Source organism: Gallinula chloropus (genome assembly GCF_964237585.1).
Source record: "Gallinula chloropus genome assembly, chromosome: 6".
Classification (NCBI taxonomy): Eukaryota; Metazoa; Chordata; class Aves; order Gruiformes; family Rallidae; genus Gallinula; species Gallinula chloropus.
The window spans coordinates 8,290,448-8,308,124 of NC_140091.1; the positions used below are offsets into that span (position 1 = coordinate 8,290,448).

General features: G+C 43.4%; 1 protein-coding gene across 1 annotated transcript in view; it reads left to right on the forward strand.

Annotated features, from left to right (window-relative positions):
• LOC311193423 (BEN domain-containing protein 5) overlaps nt 1-17,677 on the forward strand; it is a gene marked incomplete at both ends in the record, with an annotated part of 931,749 nt that overhangs the window by 711,012 nt on the left and 203,060 nt on the right. Inside the window, one exon of the mRNA XM_084266248.1 lies at nt 3,111-3,200. Within this exon, the coding sequence (XP_084122374.1) occupies nt 3,111-3,200 (90 nt within the window). The remainder of the gene's footprint in view (nt 1-3,110; nt 3,201-17,677) is intronic.

Genomic DNA, 17,677 nt, shown 5'->3' on the forward strand with positions numbered 1-17,677 from the left:
TAATTTATTGCTAGCTAACATCAAGGGAAAAAATTAAAACTCATTTCCCCCTGCACCCTCATTATTCCAGGACCTATTTCACTTCTGACTCCCCAACCCTACTCTACCCTCCTCAGTGGTGACAGGGATGGGTAACAGGGTTGTTGTCAGCCCAAAACGGTTCTCATTTGCCATGCTTTTCTCCTCACACTTTCCTCTGCTCCAGCCTGGACCCTTTGTGTGGTGCTTCAGGAGAATCTGGTCTAGCACAGAGGTCTACCATAAGCTGCAGTACAGATATTTGTTCCAGCCTGGTCTGTCCACATGGCAGGCCCTGCACCAGATGGGTTCAAAGCCCTCATCTCAAACACTTAGCTGTTACAGTATAAAGTAACCAGCCTTTGGTTTATAGTGGGAAGCTCTTGGTGCACCTTGTCCCAAAGGCTGGCTAATGGGCATCTATACTGCCTCATAAGTCCCCTCTTACCAGTGTTTTCAGAGCAGCTGAATTCTGACTGAGGATGACCCACGGAACTGAAAGCTTCTCTGCCATTTTAGTTTTTTCCCATATATTTGCAGAGCCTTGTACTTAGGCGAGGAATTTTCTCGCCAAAGCAGATTTTACCAGATTCACTCTCATTTTGAAGATGCTACTGAATTTTCTAGGCTTTCCACGCTGTATTGAAGATATATATGCTTTTCCAACGTGTTTACAGAAGCATCTAAAAACATTTGCTTCCTCATGCAGATGCATATGTTCTGAAACCCAAACACTGCAAATGAAAATGACTCTCAAAACAAAGTTAACCAATCACACTTTTTCATCCAGCCCAAATACCAGAAAGAAATATGCAAGGTCACACATGCCACATGTCTTATTGGTTTTATGTGAATAATGCATGGTATTCTTTAAAAAAATAAATTATAAAGGTATTATTTGGCTTTTAAAACTTGGAGAAGATGTCCACCCCATGTAGGCAGCCAGCCAGCTGGGCCCGTGTTGAGCACTGCAGATTGGGGAGGATGGGTGGTGTGGGAGGGTCTGTGCATTGCAAGGTTGCACATTCACACTCTGCGCTGGGCTGGAAGTGAGTGATGCACTGGGGATTCTAAGCCAAGTTGCAGTAAAGTCACTTGGCACTGAGTGCAGGGTGGTAATTTGGTGCTCTTGTGTCACCCAGAGAAGGAGCAAGGAAGGTCCTGGTTTGTCCCCAGCGCCACATCCCCCACTGACTCCAAGCAGCTTTGCACTGAGCCCTAAATTGGGAAAGTTCTCTTTGGTTCCAGAGGAGATTGAACTGACTAATGATTTTAATAACTGTTACAAAGGCTAAAGCATAAATAACAACAATGTTGTAATTAAAAACAAACAAAAAACCAAAGCTACAAAAAAGCCAAACTAATCCTCTGTCCAAAAGTTTTCTGAACCAAGGAGTCCCTCCACCTCCAAACAGGGGCAGTCATACTGCTGAGCATCACTTCTGTGCTGAGCTGCTGTCCCTTTAATGTAATACTGTTTTTTTGAGAGTGGAGGAAAACTCCTCTTGTCTTGCCAAAGTGATCCCAGCCTTCTCCTTTTGCTCATTAAAGTTGGTTTGCTGATTTATCTCCTTCCTCCCACACTAGTTAATGTTAATGCAAATTATGTGGGGTGGTCATCAACTTCTAGCTGATGGTGTTGTGTTCTTTTTTGCTGCCTCCCACTTTTCTTCTGCAGACAGAATTGACCCCACCAGCTGCTATGTTTGTCAGAGACATACTTTCTTATATTTCTTTGCCTCTGGGGCTCAAAAACACCAGAGTGGTGAAGCTGGAGTGTGAAAGAACAAATGAATGGCTGAGTTACAGGGTGAGCAGCTGTAGGACATTTAGAGAGGCTAAGGAAATAAAAAAGAAACCTGCTGAGATTGTCTCCTGAGAACAACCAAAAATATATTGATTATTCTTGTGTTGCTGTTAGGTGTGATTTACCACTGGGGAAACTGAGCATTTCAAAGAATTCAGGAAATTAAAAAAATAACTCAGGTATGGTCTCGAGGACTCCTGAACATCTTTGAAATGAAAAGTCTGTGTTTGGGTGTATATGTAATGCATCTACCTAATTAAAAAAAAAAAGAAGAAAAGAGCTTGGATTTAGTTTCCAGTCTACTTTCAGTGTGTAAACTTTTTATTTCAAAACAAAGATTTACACAGTCTCTAGCAATTGGATCCTGCTGTGTTTAGTATTACCCCTGCTGTGTGTGTTCAGATCTAGATAAGACATCTAACCGAGGTCCCGACCTCTTATGGTCTTTAGAATTCCCAGAACCCATTTTGAACGAGCGTAATTTTTATTTCCTGTTTATTAAATGCAGTCACTGCACAGAGAAAACATCCTGCTTGACCCATGCAGTTTACAGCTGAAGCAAGGGGCCAAAATACTGTAGTCTTTATACTGGGGGATTAACCCATGCTAAATTCGGTGTAGCTGGGATCTAAATCTCCCTTTCACCTTTCTGTAGTTTGAGGGGGGGACCCAGCATATTTTCCTGCCTTCACTGGAGAAGGTTGCTTTTAATCCTGGACTTTTCCCCATACTTTTATTATTGGTTATGAACACCTCTCATTCAGGGCACATGGGGTCCCAAATAGTGGAGATAAAAAAAACCCCACAACCCAAAATGCCCCAAAGCAAAGCCTAATAATTGTCATTTGTTAGCACTTTACCCTTGTTTGGTGCCCATAAGGCTTGTATCAAGTGTAATGCAGGGTGCAATTGGCCTTACTGTTGTGAACGGTCCCCCACTGCTGTTCTCGTCGCCCCAGGGGGACATTTAACACAAGTGAGAGCGCAATTATGGTGCAGTTAAACTCAATGTAGTAAATCTTGGTTTTTAAAAAGAGCTAACTTTGTTGTTGTGGGCCTGGCTGCATGTCATTTGTTTTGCAGCCCTTGTGCAGTCTGCTATATGGCCTGGTACAGAGACCCAGAGATGCCGCCTCCTTTAATTATAGATTGTGCTTATTTATAATGTATGACCCGTTTTAATAAAAGGATATGCTTTAATATTAATGGCCCTACATATGGGACCCAGTTTAAGGATCTTTCTCTCTCTTTCTCTTCTGTCCCCTGTCACCCCTTCCTGCTGCAGCAAACCTGCGTCCAGGGGCTGAACAGAAAGTGGTGTTCATCACTGCACGAGTCCACCCTGGGGAAACACCGTCTTCCTTTGTATGCCAAGGTGAGTGTCCGCGTGAAGATGGTAGATCTGACGAGATCCCATTTCCTGTCGGTGAACATACTGGGTTTCTTTAGCTTTGGATTGGGTAGAAGGCTGAGTTCACAGAACAGGGCTTTTTTCTGCAGTGAGGATATTGGCAGAATCACCTCTACCCAGATGCCTGTCGTCTTGGGAGCTGTAGGAATATATTGTCTCTGAGTCTTGTGAATGTTTGTTGAACTAGGTCAGAATTAGACAGTGGGCTCTGAAGCTGTTCAGATAGAATTGACAGTCACATTCCTATATATGCAGTGTGATCATGAAAAACTCCTTTTCTTAAGAAAACAGGCTGTAAAAGCTCTGGGAGTGGTTCTTTGTTAAGTGCTTATGTTTTTCTTGCTGTCTGCTATCTTCAGCTTCTCTTCCACCACAAAGCAGTGACCCTCGTTCTTCAGTTTAATTCTGAAGAGGCCTCTATTTGTCTGAAGCTGCTGCTCTGAGGAGCACAGCTCCCAGTGGCTGACAGCTGTTCCCTGCACAAAGCATTCCTGCTAAAAATAGAAAGCAAATTGCCCAGCTCGTACTTATAAAGAGTTGTAAATCTCAGGCTTGTGGGTACAAATAAATAAATCATCCTGGCGTGTGTTCATATAACTTCATTGTATAGGTCTGAAATATTGTACTTATGGTATGTGACTTTCTGCAGTGGTAAATTGTTGATGGTGTAAATCAACGTAACTTCCCCGAAGCCAAGGCAATATGCTAATTTACTACATCAGCTTGGATCTGGCCCTGCCTAGCCAATGAGTTGCATCAATCAAGCATATGCGGAGTTTATTACATTGGCTGCTTGTAATGCCGCAGATTGGTTTGTGACTGGCCCTGTTGGTACCTAAAGACCTCAGTGGGAAAGGTCTGGCAGGGTTGCGTGGTCTTCTCTGTGTGCTCCTCGTGCTGGAGAGGTCCTGCGTCTGGCATCTCTCTAAGGCAAAAGGTCAACAGCTGTCGCTTCTGCTGTCCTAGCCCGGTGGGCTAACAGGACACCAGGCCTCTTCCCGCCGGCCCATGGAGCAGCAAAGGTAAAACCCTTCCTGTAATAAAAATGGTGCTTCAGACTGAGAGCAGGAAAACTCAGCGAGTTTCCCATCTCCTGCTGTGGCATAGTCAATGCGGGGCATTATAGTACGCATGATGTTTGTTAATGAATATGGATTTTTAATTGGATGCTTTGATTCTGTTTGTGCCTGCTGGCATAGCCCTGTGAAATGAGGGCTGAGGCTTGCTGCTGAGGTGGTACTTTATAAATGATGTTATTTTATTTTGATAATGGAGAGTTTATTCAAAAGAGGAAAAAAGGGAATATGAAAAAGTAGGTGGCATGCTTAGCCTGATGAAACAACTGGGTGGAAGTCATGCTCTGATTGTCTCGGAGAAACTTTGTGTTTTGTAGGAAGAATTAAAACAAAAAGGGGAGGGGGAGAATAAGAAAAAGGAGGGGTCAGTCTTGGACAAGCGCATCAGAAACTTGCTGTGACTGCAGTTATAACGCACGCTTGACTTGCTTGGAAATGAAGCGGATCTGAAGGCTCTGAACTCCGCTGTGCATTGAGCCATTCTGCCCAGTGCGGATGAAGCTGCCTTGTGTGTACAATTAGTGTCAAGACAAGTAGAAATGGCAAACATTTCAAGGCCATTTCTGTGCTGTTTGCAGCATTGCCAAATGTGAAATCGGGCGCTTGGTCCATCTTTGGAAACTTGTGTGGTGGAGTCAAAAGAGGGGATAAAAATGATCCTTTTGGCACTCCGGTCAGGGTACAATATGGAACTTTATTTCTGGAGGCTTGGTAAGCATTTTGGCACAGTGAGGTGTTGCAGACTTAACATCCAAATGCCAGCCCAGTGCACATGGAATGTGTCAGGATTATATTTATTTTGTTTCTTGTTGTTTTGGTAAAGAGATTTCTTCTGGAACGTTTGATTAGGCTTGCCACCTGAAGCACTAAGATATGGAAGCTAATCCCAATGATTCCCCAGGTTGCAAGCAGCACCTTGTATATAGAAGAACAGAATTGTTGCTGCCAAGGCCTGCAGAGTCAGGCGAAGGGAAGAGATAGAGAGTTATAAGTTTTGAGGGTTTTTTTGTTCTTAGCTTTTTTCTTGGGTTTCATTCAGTTTGGGCTCTGTCATCTTCTTTAAAGCACTAAACTCATAACTAACTCCTTATTCATTTTTCTACTTGTCTTTGAACTGGCCAAGTCTTCCTGACCTCTTTGACCTGCTCTCTGATAAGGACATGTAGCTATGTGTAGTCCAAACGCTAGCTTCCTGAAATCTGACAGAAGCTCCCTGTTACATCTTCTATTTTTTGATTAGGCAAGATACCCTGATGAGGAGCAAGTTGTCTAGCCTTGATACAGGATATAATTGGCCCTTTCATTGGTCCTTTGTTCTTTACCCACAGATTAATTCTAAGCAAGGATCTTTGTGTTCCTTTTGGAAAAGACCATAAGGTTGTCTCCCCATTCAGAGCTGTATTGTTTCTATGTCATCCTCCTTCATGTTCCATTATGAAGAATTCACTGAAAATTAAGCTTTGGTTAGAGACACCTTGTATTCCTGCAGACATACCAGTGGTATTGTGAACTTGGAAGCATCCCTCTGTCATCTTATGGCTGTACAGTGCTTGCAGCAGTAGCCAGACCTCCCTAGAATCATTAGGCACCTCATTCAGCAGTTAAAAACAAGTGCTATAATATTTCACACATGGCGCAGCTGCTGAGCTGTAGCTCACTTCCTTAAAAGGCAGACAAAACCCCGGAGGGCCTCTTTGCAGAGAGATGGATTAAGAACCTTTTGTTTCTGTTTTGGTCTTTCAAGAGTTATTACAACGCTTCAGGTTAGCCTTTTTAGGAAGTTTCTCTGATAGTTCTTAACTGCTTGTTGTCTTGTGAAGTTCAGGGACAGAGATGGAGAGTTTGTCACCAGAGAGTATATTCGCATGAGTACCCTTTACATCCAAAGGTAGGACGGCACTCTCCTCCTCAGGCTGTGACAGTCACCGTGAGCACTGATGCTTGTGTCACGTTTGGGGATGAGTAAGTAAAAGTAGGGTCTAGAATGAAGAGGACTCTATTGTTTTCACTTTGCTCTTATAGACCATTTTCTAACCAACTGGAGTCACTGCTGCTCCTGGAGGGCTTTTCTAGCACAACACAAAACACCGTGAACTCATCGTGCAGCTTGAACTCATCTCTTGTGGGCTCTTCAGATTTCTGAGGGATTTTTATGAAGCTGCGGGTTTAGATTCTTTTCCTTTCTTAGTTCTGTTTCCTCATCTTGCTCCCACCACCAGTATTTTTATTTTAGAAAATCTATGTTACTGTCTGTCTTCCACATTATACTTAAGGACAAGTAAATTATTAAGTTTCACAGACAGGGTCAGATGTCACATAGTGCCTATATATGTATGTAGTGTGCACAAATATGCATGTGTAAAATCTGCACAAGTCCCTACCCTCTAAACACTGGTAACAAGGTGCTTTATAAAGGCTTGGATTTTTTTAAAGCAAGATCTGGAAAGACAGGTGTTTTTCCCTCAGTATTCTTACAGTCTTATTTTCTTTCCTTTGACTCCTACATTTTATTTTCTTTGTTGGGAGACAAGCAACTGTCCCTCCAGTCATGTGTGTGAAAAGCTGTAGGAGACCTGTGGTGACTACCAGGTCTAAGTTTAGCCTGTATGCTTTGGCTTTTGTTAGGAGTCAGCAATTGCAAGCTTAAGTGTGTCTAGATGTACTCAGACGTGTCCTTTCCTCATAGACTTAGCATGTTCTATTAGTAGGATGTCACTTGTATTGAGCACATTTCCCAGCGTAGCATCCACCTTGCTATCTATATGCAAAAATGAAAATCTGTACCCTAAAGATTTTATTTGAATATAATTTAAAGGCTGGGAGCCAAGAATGGAAGACCCAGTGCAAGAGGGGAGAGAGAGGGATGCCACTGCTGGGTTTGCAGATGCTGAGTATCTTGTGTTAAGTGTAATTTGACCTGAAGCTAACCTTGAAGCTTATGGGCCTGAATAGGGAACAGCCATTAAAAAGAAAATATAAGGAAAACAGACACCTGGGACTCCTATCCATAAGAAATGGAGCAAAAATGACTTTTCAATCAATCTTTTTTCATTACAGCTGCTTTAATGAATGCTCCCTCTTGCTTCACCTTAAATCAGATGATATGAAATGAAAAAGCAGACTACACTGGGCAATGTCTTTTGGTTTTCCGTTAACATTCATGGTCTGTATTTTTAACCCCCACCCTCTTGTCAGTGGAGGGCAGGAAAAAAATAAATATGAAAATTTCTGTAGAAGTTTTGATTTTCAAGTTTAAAGAAAGAGGTAGAAAGGGACAGACAGCCTGGAAACAAGTCTCTCTCTAGCTGTCTCAGGAGTCCTGCTGTTGCACAATAACTCACTGGACTAGCGGGTAATCGGACTTGCTCTCTATGTGACCAAGGTGCTCTATGAAGGATTTTATTCCTGGAGAGATTCCAAGATAGCCTATAAAAAGTGGAGGCAACTTTCTAGCTTGCTTCATGGAGGCAGTGCCTTCAAATTCTTTGAGTTTGATTCTGCAGGGTGCCTGAAGGAGTTAATGGGAGAGTGAAGTTGCTACAACATGAGCAGGACTTGGGGGTTTTCTTTCTTTTGCTTTTCTTGTGGGAAAGGCAGTTGTATGCCTGAGAAGAGTCATTTTGGAACTTGTTGCTCCTACTTGGAAATTTAGCCAACCTCTGTCTCTTATTATGGAGAAAGGGGAGAATGAGCTGTCGAGGGATAAAAGCTGCTTTTCTGCTTCCTTCACTAAGCGTAAATCTTTTGAGCATTAGGGCATAAACGATAGCAACTGAAAGACAGGACAGGGCATGTTTTAAATTCAATAGGAAATGCAGCTAATGAAACCTTTACATGTGAAAAGACCATTTCTGAAGTAACAGAGGAGATTACCTTGCTTAGTTGTTTCCAGGGGATGTAATTCTCCAAAAGAAATGAAACGAACTTGAGTAGGCATTGGTATAGGATGTTTTGGTAGCAGCAGCTGTACTGGAGAAAAACAATGAACCCACAAAGTGCCTGTTGTAGTAATGATGGGGCTCTGGGAAGCTTGAGGGCATTATCTGCCAGACTTGTAACAGACTGGATATCTATCTGAATGGGTTGCATCAGTTCTGAGCTCTTTCTAGATACTTAACCTGTTGTAGTCTTCTTTCCAGTAAGTCAAATTATTTTTATTTCTTGGCTATATTTCCTACTGGAGGAGGAAACAAAATAGGATTCCATAAAGAAAGCAGCCTTTATACATGTGTGTTTGTTATATTACTGCAAAGTCTCGAGTTTTGTCTTCTCTACCAACTGAAAGAGTAGAAGCAAACACGCCTCTCCTGGCTACTTCTGGACTCAAATGGAACTTCTTCATACATATAAAGGCTTAGTCTGGTTGGATCTTGGGATGTGGGGAGGGAGGAGTGGGGGTGGGCTCTGCCCTGGCCATGCAGTAGGCTGCAAGTGCTCCCTGCTGCAGGAATGCCCTTCGTGGGGACCGTTGCCTGAGTTTCGGTTTGTGGGCTGAATGGCTAATACTGAAGAGAACAGAACTAAACAGAAGCTCCATATTAAGGGAGTTTTATACTCTTGCCACCCTGAAGGTACAAAGACAGTGAGCTTCTGTCCCCTTTCAACCTCCTCTTCTGGCTGCAGTTCATAGGAAAATGTATCTGATATTGCACAGTTCCATGCTAGAGGTGAGTGCTCGTGGTCAAAAAAAGAGCAAAATCGTTCTGTTAAATGAGTGGTATTCTGCATGCAGAAGATGATATGCATAAATCGTGGCAGGAGAGGATGGGAACACTCTCCTCTTCATTTAGATTCAGCTTAACACTTACAAGCAGTGACAGAACATGGTGAACAGAAGCTGCAGTTCATGGTCTCTTTTACAGGGGTTCAGGAAACCAAATGATGAGAAGCAGACAAAGACAACAGAATTCAACAGTCTGACCATAAAATGAGCTGCAGGGCTCTCTCAAAGTTGTTAGACTGCATTCATTCTTCTCACTAAGAATTTTTTTCTTCTTTTTTAAGTGTGCAGCTCCTAAGCTTTAACACAAAGGGAAACACACTCTCCTTGACTTCTAAAGCAACATGAAAAACATTATTGTCTGTTCCTTGTAAATCTCCTGGATGGGATTTTAGTGTGAAGTATCCCAGGAGAGAGAGAGACATTGTTCTGAGAATATAAAACATCCATATTGGAGTAATGGAAATAAAAGCTCCTCTTAAAATTGTGTTGATGTAAATAGACCGTTAGAAGAATGTCTGCTACCCAAAGTGACATTAGCTGTTACAAGGCACCATGGGTTTTGAATCAATCCACTGTGGTGTCAGGCAGGTATGAGAGGTTATACACCTGGCTTCCTGAGCTGGAGGAAATTTATAATGAGGTTAAATTTCTCTGGTTGTAGAGTTATGCAGTTCACTCTTTACCACATATGCTTTCTTCGTGTGCCAGGGAACCCCTGCACAGAAAAGAAGGGGTGATGGTGGCAGGGCGGGTGGAGGGGCTGTGCAGGGGCAGGGGGCTGCAGTCTGCAAAGGGAAGAGATAACCTGCAGAGCTCTGGAGACCCAGGCTGTCTTTGTGGGAGGAGCTGTCATCAGCAGAGAAAGCTCTTGCATGGCAGAGACACCCTTTGCTAACCAACAGCAGAAGCTGCTGCCTTATCTCATCTATCCCTTTTAGCAGCAGTGGGAATGGAAAATTGGACTTGCCAGGCAGGCTCACTCATCAAGTCTAGCCCTGCATGCTCACCTTGCATCTTCCAGGAGGAGGAATGGATCAGTCCTAACTCCTCATCCCTGGGACAGCAAGGTCAGATTTGCCCATGCAGCTAAGAAATGTCAAGTGGTTTTGTTTGATTCGGTTTGCCCTTTGCCCAGGGCAGGCCTTTGACTACCTCTGCTTAACTAATCCTCTCTACAATAATCAGAGCTAGAGGAGCCTTTGGTCTTCAAGAGGGAAAATTGAGAAAGGCTTTACTTATATGACAGCAGGCAAGATTGCTTTGTCTCCATGTGGCATTGTCCAATTAATCTCTTAAACATACTGGTTTTTCAATGTTTCTTGACTACTCGTACTTCTGAATAACTTTACCTTAAAGATCACTTCCTTCCAGCCCTAACCAACCTGCCTCAAGTGCAAAGCATGTCATCTTTGTAACAGCACACTGTGGCACATTGCTGATGTCTGAGGATTAGCGTAAAGAGAAAATACTGATTCAGCCAAGCTTCATGGTCAATTGATTTTCCTTAATATGGCCCAGTTTTCCCACTGGAATTTGCAGTCCAAGTAGATTTGGAAGATGATCTATCCATATCTTCCTAGTTATCAATTAGATTAGGGCCATTTTCTGTGTGTATTGCTCTATATGGCCATAGGTAGCAAGTCCCACGGTTTTAGGGAGCAGCGTTACACTGATGCAACAGATCTCTGGGCCTACCCAGGAGAGCACGTCCCCTGGAAGTGTTTAGCTTATACATGGCTTGTGGCATTGCCAGATGAGTCTATGGTTGTTGCAGCAATCCAACTGGCCAAGAGCATCCAGTGTACCATGCATGTGGGTTTCCCCAAACTGGACCTTGTACACATGAGTCAAACAATGCTAGAAGGGAAATCTTGAAGTCCTGCCCCAGTTAAGTTAGAGAAGTATATGCAAAAGACAGAGCTGTAAAGACCACAGGAATTTTGGTGCTGTCTTTAGATCTCATTTGTATGGCTGTTGTTAATGAAAAGATGCTTCCAGTCAGTGACCATCATTAATTTCAAGGAATTGAAAGTGAGATGAAGTCCCTTCTGAAGTGCAGCACTGTGAGATCTGCACTGAACAAGTGGCAGGTGTTGTAACAGTATGTCAGGCTTCACAATTAGGAATTTGTTCTGGGTTTTATACTTTTCTTTAAGCCTTTTCCACTCTTCTTTAGTAGTGTCCCAGCTCTTCCTCAGTGCTGATATTAATCTTGCTGGTCTATTGTTTCCGGCTTTGTGTTCTGACCCTTTGTTCTTTGCCTGCCCTGGCTCAGTTCAGCTGAATTGATTTTTTTTGTTTTGTTTTGTTTTCATTTTGTTTCCAGTTCTTTTGTCTCTGAGGTGCCCTGTGCTTGCCTTCTTGCTCCTTCTACATTGCTATAGCTGCTGCTCTGAGGAGCCAGCACTTGTGTGACTAGAACTTGGCCACTGGAAACTTTTCTTTGACACAAGGGCACCTAGGTGAAATTCTTCCTCTGCCCCAGCCTGGATTGCTCACAAGCTCTGTGCGTGCCTGTTGCAAGGTATTGTGTGCATGTTTATAAGAGGTTTGTCTCCTTGACTTCTGCAGTTTACAGAGGAAAAAAGTTTATTTGAAGGGTAAGAAGGGACTTGGGATGAAAGCAGCCTCCTGCCCTAGACAATAACCCTTTAGAGCTTGTCTTGGCTCTTTCAATGCAGTCCTGCTTCTCTGGGCTCTCAGGATGGAGAGGAGGGAGCAATGGGGCACATGCCCCAGCTAAAAGGAGGCACAAATTCTTTACCAGCCCTGCTTAATTTTATCTGGGAAAGCATGTAGGTGCAAATTGCTTTTCTGGGGCCCTAATGTACAGAGGAACTTTCATTAAATGCTTTGTAGGCAGCAAGGGTGGATTTAGGGTGGTTTTGAACAGTGGCACACAGGTCTGTAAAAAGACACCCTCCCTAGGAAGGTTGGCTCCGTAGTGACAGATGTGGCCCCTAAGCGATGACTTCCAGATTGTGCCCTGTAGTGTAAGCTCAGTTACTCATTACGTGTTCAGCAAATGGTAATAGATCCCTGGTACCTGTGCTCCAATTCGATGGTTATGGTTTTAGTTTTATTGCTGCTAAATGCAGAATGTAATTGGACATGGATGAAAAATACTTTTTTAATACAACAGGTATTCAAAGGAAAGGTTTTATTTGACACTTCATACAAGCTCACTTTTAGTTTTCCTTTTCTTTTTTTTTTCTTGTCTCCCCCCTTTTTTTTTGTCACTGTCACTTTATCATTGAAAGAAAAAAACAACATGGGGAGAAGGAAGAAGCAAAGGTAAAAACTGTTTCAGTGTTCAGTTTATAAAAGGAGGAAGGGAAGAGTCTGTAGGCTGTTTTATAACACAGGTTCTTCAAAACTTTCAAAATATGTTTCAAAATTTTCCACCACTGGTGGTGTGTAGGACATATTACAAAGCTGGACCCTGCTTCATGTTATGGTCAAGCATGAGCCAGGTCTTTGAGAGACTACAGAACAGATGTGGTACAGACAATGACAACAGGGCAAGTCCTTGCTCACCAAGGTACCTACCTACCCAAAAGGAGGTATTTCTAGCATCACTGAGAGATTTCAGTTTTCATGGTGGTTAAATTCCTACTGCCATGCTAGTTTTTCTATGGCACTAACCACTGTTGTGGCCAGTCCCCTTACAAATACCGGAGCTTGGTGTCATAACAGCAAAATGAGAAGGTGATGGTGGCTAATTCCCTGGTAGAGGAAGCTATTCCCTGGTAGAGGAGGCTATTCCCCTCACTGAGCTTTAGCAACCTTATGTCAAAAGGAGACTGTTGCAGAATCATGAAGAGAGTTGAAAAATGCTGTGACCCAGCATTCTCCCAGGGTACCAGCTTTCTGAAGTTGGGTCCACCTCTTACTCCTGAGGAGGAGTAGGGAACAGCAAGCTGTAGTCTCCTGGGTCAGAACTGGAAACCTCTTGGCAGAGAACCCCAAGTTCACTGGAGATGGCAGACAGACCCCTCTAGCGACATTGAAATGAACCCTTACTTCTTACGTGTGCATGTCAGTCTGGGGTCTTGGTTTGTATGTGTTTTGTGGCACCTCTCCCTTGTGATGTCTGTATCTTTCATGCAGTAAAAGAGGCTGTTTATTAAAGTTAAATTTGCCTTTAAGATGTTAAAATTCAGTCTGACTAGTCAAGGTAGGAAGCAAGACAGTCTTTGCCCCTGGTTCCATGTGAACCCTGTTTTTTCTTCTTCCTGACAGTGTCCATAATGTCCAAAGATATGGGGGAAGTAGCACCTTGACATTAGCTTATGTGGTCACAGTGCTGCCAGAGCTTAAACTCAGTGCCACAAAGTGCTTGGGAAGAGCTTGTGTCTGAGGGCTTACTGGCACTTGAGAGTTCATTTGCATCTGAGGCAGGCTGTGAATGTAGAGTGTAACTGAACCCTTCTTGAGCGATTCCTATTCTGGAATAAGAGCATCTTATGCCGCCTTAGTTTTAATATGCTTCAAAGTAGATTCTGCAATATGACTGTCTCCAAACAGAATTCTTTAGGAAACGGTGGTGTTTTCTTCCTATCACCACAACAACAAAACCCCCTCACTGCTTAGAGAAGCCCTGAAAGTTATATCTTCCTAACTTCCTCCCTCGTGTTCTTCAGATGGAAACAAGTACTTTATACCCTCCTGGAGAGTTTTATCTCCTCACAAGCAGAGATGTCAGTTCCTTGTGGTGGCCCTACTCATGTGAGGACTGTTTGCTCTCTGAATATTCCCTCTTCAGTGCTAATTACTATCACTTTTAGGATCAGCAGTGCAGTTCCATCTTCACAGCAAGATTTTCTCTGGAGGGGAGGTGGGGGCTTGCAACATATTCTGCTGCTTAGCAGCCAGGAGCATATCTGTACCGATGGGGAGTGGCCCTAATTTATTTCTGTGAAGCTTATTCTTGCCTGGATGTCATGCAGTGTAAATAAAAGAACAGATCCATCCCTGGTGAGGGATAGAGCAGAGCTTTTGCTTTTTTTTTTTCCTCATGTAGAAATGTGGTCATTTTTGTTTTTTCTTTAAGACAAAAAAATAAACCACAGAGAAAAAGCTTTTTCCTGCTGGAACCCAGTACAAGTAGCTACCCAAGTCCCCTCCAGCACCACTGGAAACAACTTGCAAGTACACAACTTTCATCTCTGATTCAAGGGGAGAAAATTCAGATGCAGCCAGAATTTTTTGGCCATTGGATTTTCCCAGGGGATTTGGGTTTTGTTTAATAAATGACTCTTTTTTTTTTTACCTTTGTTTCTGACTTCTCCCCATCCTCTCCTGGTCTGGTCAGCTCCTGAGTTGTAGTTGAGGTGTTGCATACAGTCCTTGCCTTCATTGCCTGCAATGACTGAAGATACAGATTTTGCTGTGCAAATGGACTTCTGTGTTTCATTTCAGTTTTGACTGTTCTTTGATACTGATTAGAACTGCTCAGCCCCTACCAACTTGGATGTATCAAGGGGGAAACGGATACAGATCTACTTTTGTCTCACATGCTGTTGGTTTTGCTTAATGCAGTATTTCTAGATGTCTTTCTGAGGTGCAAACCCAGAGCAAGTGGAGTTTGCACTAGCTTCAGGGGAAAGGTAGCCACCTCTTAGGAAGAGAAAGGCAGCTGTGATGCCCCTCTTGCCTTTTTCATGACAAGAAGGCAGCCACAGCAAAGTGTAAAGTAGCTCTTTATTGAATTGAAAGGACTCCTGTTTCTGGAATACGATGGCTGCTCGTCTCAGAAGTGCTGGTTTACTGGGTGACACCAGCATCGCATAGTGCCTGTGGACTTTGTGCCCTGCTCTACTAGGAAAGTCTTACCAGTGACTTTGCCTGAGTGGAAACTGGGGAGATCCCTTGTACCTTTCTAGTCAGTTGGAATAGAAGGACAGGAAAATCCTGTAAAAGTGAAGCAGTATAAACTGCAAACCTAGTAAAGTGGAAATCAATGAAGCAGCCAAAAGGTGCCATTACACCTGGCTTAGTGTAAGCTTTCACATACTGAGAGTCACCAGAAAGTGATCGCTTCGCTTGTCCCCACGGGGGAAAGGAGGGGAAATGGTTGTGTGGTATTTCTATAGGGACAGGCTGTCAGCTGCCATTGCTAGCATCTGGGGAATGAATGTATTGTCGTCTTGCCATATGATTGGCAAAGCAGCCATTCCATTAGAAGTGAGCAGGAGAGGTTTAGTCCTGAGGAGTGGACACCTCAGCTCTCCTCTTCAGCTTTGTGGACTGTCTGGGGCTGGGTCACGAGCAAATGCAGTGCTGCTCCCTGAGTCCTCTCAGCTCAGATTCCCTCTTTCTTCTGAATGACACCTGTGTACCTTCTTGTGAGACCCTGAGTGTTAGGGCACCACATCACCTGTAGGGGCACCTCTTTTTTCCATGTGGCATTTCTCCTTTCTGCCAATATGTGGTCTGCTTTGATACTGGCAGTGGGGACAAGGAGCCTGTCTAGCTGAGTTGCCCACTTTGTTACAGTGGCCAACAGCAACTGCCTGCAGGTTATTAAAGATCAAGGAAAATTAATAGACATGCTCCCTGATATACTCTTGCAACACACCCCAGCTGAAGGAAAATGGAAAGGACCACTGCGAATGACTGACCTTCCCCAGTGCCCCTCTAGTCTCTATCACAGAGCTTTGTGTTCCTGCCTTCCTCATGCCTATTGTTTCTGGGTCTCTGCTTGACTAACCACCACACTTGCAGATGTTGGAAACCATTTTCAGAATGTATTTAAAAATACATATTTTTCATTTCTCTCCTGGCATTATTTATGTGATGCCCTTTTTCTTTTTCACTGTGTATTAGATTTTCATATGTAAATGTATTCGCCGTCTGCCTCCAGAGAAATCTACCTTTTGCTGCCTTGCTTTATAACACGTTTGCTTGGGCTGATCTATCCATCTTAAGATGTCTATAGTTCTTATTGCTACCCCAGTTAATGCCATAAGACTAAGAGCACAACGTAGTTACTTGCTTGTGCCTACTGAACATGCAAAATGTGATATAAGCCCCCAGGAGAGGAGCCAGGTAAAACTAGTCTGGCCCTCTATTCCCAGGGCTCACCTTTGTTAAACTAAGCACACTGAAAACCTAAAGATTCTTGGTCCCCAGAGACAGGCACTGCTGACAGAGTGTGAAAAGGTAATTCTGGGCATAGGGAGTGCTCAGAGTCCTTGTGAGACATCTTGACAAAAGGCTTGAAAGGGAAAGTGTTGACTTCTTTCTGTTCCTTGTGATCCAGCAACTTTTTAGTGGTTTTCCCCAAGTAGAACTAAGTTTGCTTAGTCTTCCCTGGATACACAGAAGAGTTTCTTTTCATTGTTTAAAAAGCTTTGCTGGGAACCTTTTCCCTGGGGCAGGCAGCTTCGGAAACTTCACACTTGTTGGTGCAGTCTTGCTGGCACTGTGGGGTTTTCTGACCAACGTGTCCAGTTGTCATGTAGGGGAATCATAGAATCATAGAATGGTCTGGGTTGGAAGGGACCCCAAGGATCATAGAGCTCCAACCCCCCTGCCACAGGCAGGGACACCAACCTCCAGGCCTGGATCTACACAAGGCTGACCAGGGCCCCATCCAACCTGGCCTTGAACACCTCCAGGGACGGGGAATCCACTACCTCTCTGGGCAGCCTGTTCCAGCACCTCACCACTCTTTCTGTAAAAAACTTCCCCCTAATATCTAATCTAAACCTTCCCCTTTCTGGGAAGAAGCCAGTCACCTATCAGGGAGCTCAGCTTGATGCTGTGTAGAGCAGTAACATAATGATCTAGATTATTTTTCCTTGCAAGACTTATAGCTCTATATGGAAAAGTGGAGGAAGAAGTGATTTTCTATTTCTCTTTCCTCTCTTTTTCCTTTCTATTTCTCTTTCCAAAGACAGGATTTTTTCCCTCTTTGCTAGTGCTATGTGAGCCATTGGGGTACGGAGCTGAAACTCCCCTTTAGGGCCACAGTGAAGAGACTGATGTTTTGTAAGTCAATAGGAATAGCAGGAAACAATGCAAGGATGTCTGAGTTAATTATGCCAAGGTACATGCCTGCTTAACTGGTTCACAGGTTCAGGATCTTTCTACTCTTGTGTCTATTTTATTCCCCCTTTGCATTGAAGTCACTTTTCTGGGTTGCAACCCTCTTGTCTTGCACATCAGGAAGGTGGGATCTTCTACGTTTTTCTGATCACTTTTAAGGCCTAAATTGTAGCTGTATTTAGAGTTGGTTAAGTCTGTAAAAATTGAGGGCCATAATCCAGCAAATGTTTTTAGAGCTGTCGGGAGGACTTGCACTCATGGGAAGGACGGACTTTGAATAATAATGACCAAACATATCGTCTTCTGAAGCAACATTTTTAGAATGATTCTGATAAATCCCAAGTAATTCATTAATAGAGCGAGATCATCTGATCCCTGCAGTGTTTCTCTAGGAACCCTTTTGTTTCTTCCCAGGAGAAAGAGAGGCATCATCTAGGGGGTATTGGTAAGCTCATTTCCATGCAAAGAGAACTCTGTGCTCCTTACAGCATATTAGGAAAATTAAAGAAAACAAAGCCACCCACTCAGTCTGTGCTGTGCACTGAATTTATGAACCCTTCAGGCGCTCCTGCAGCAGCTGTATACTCCTG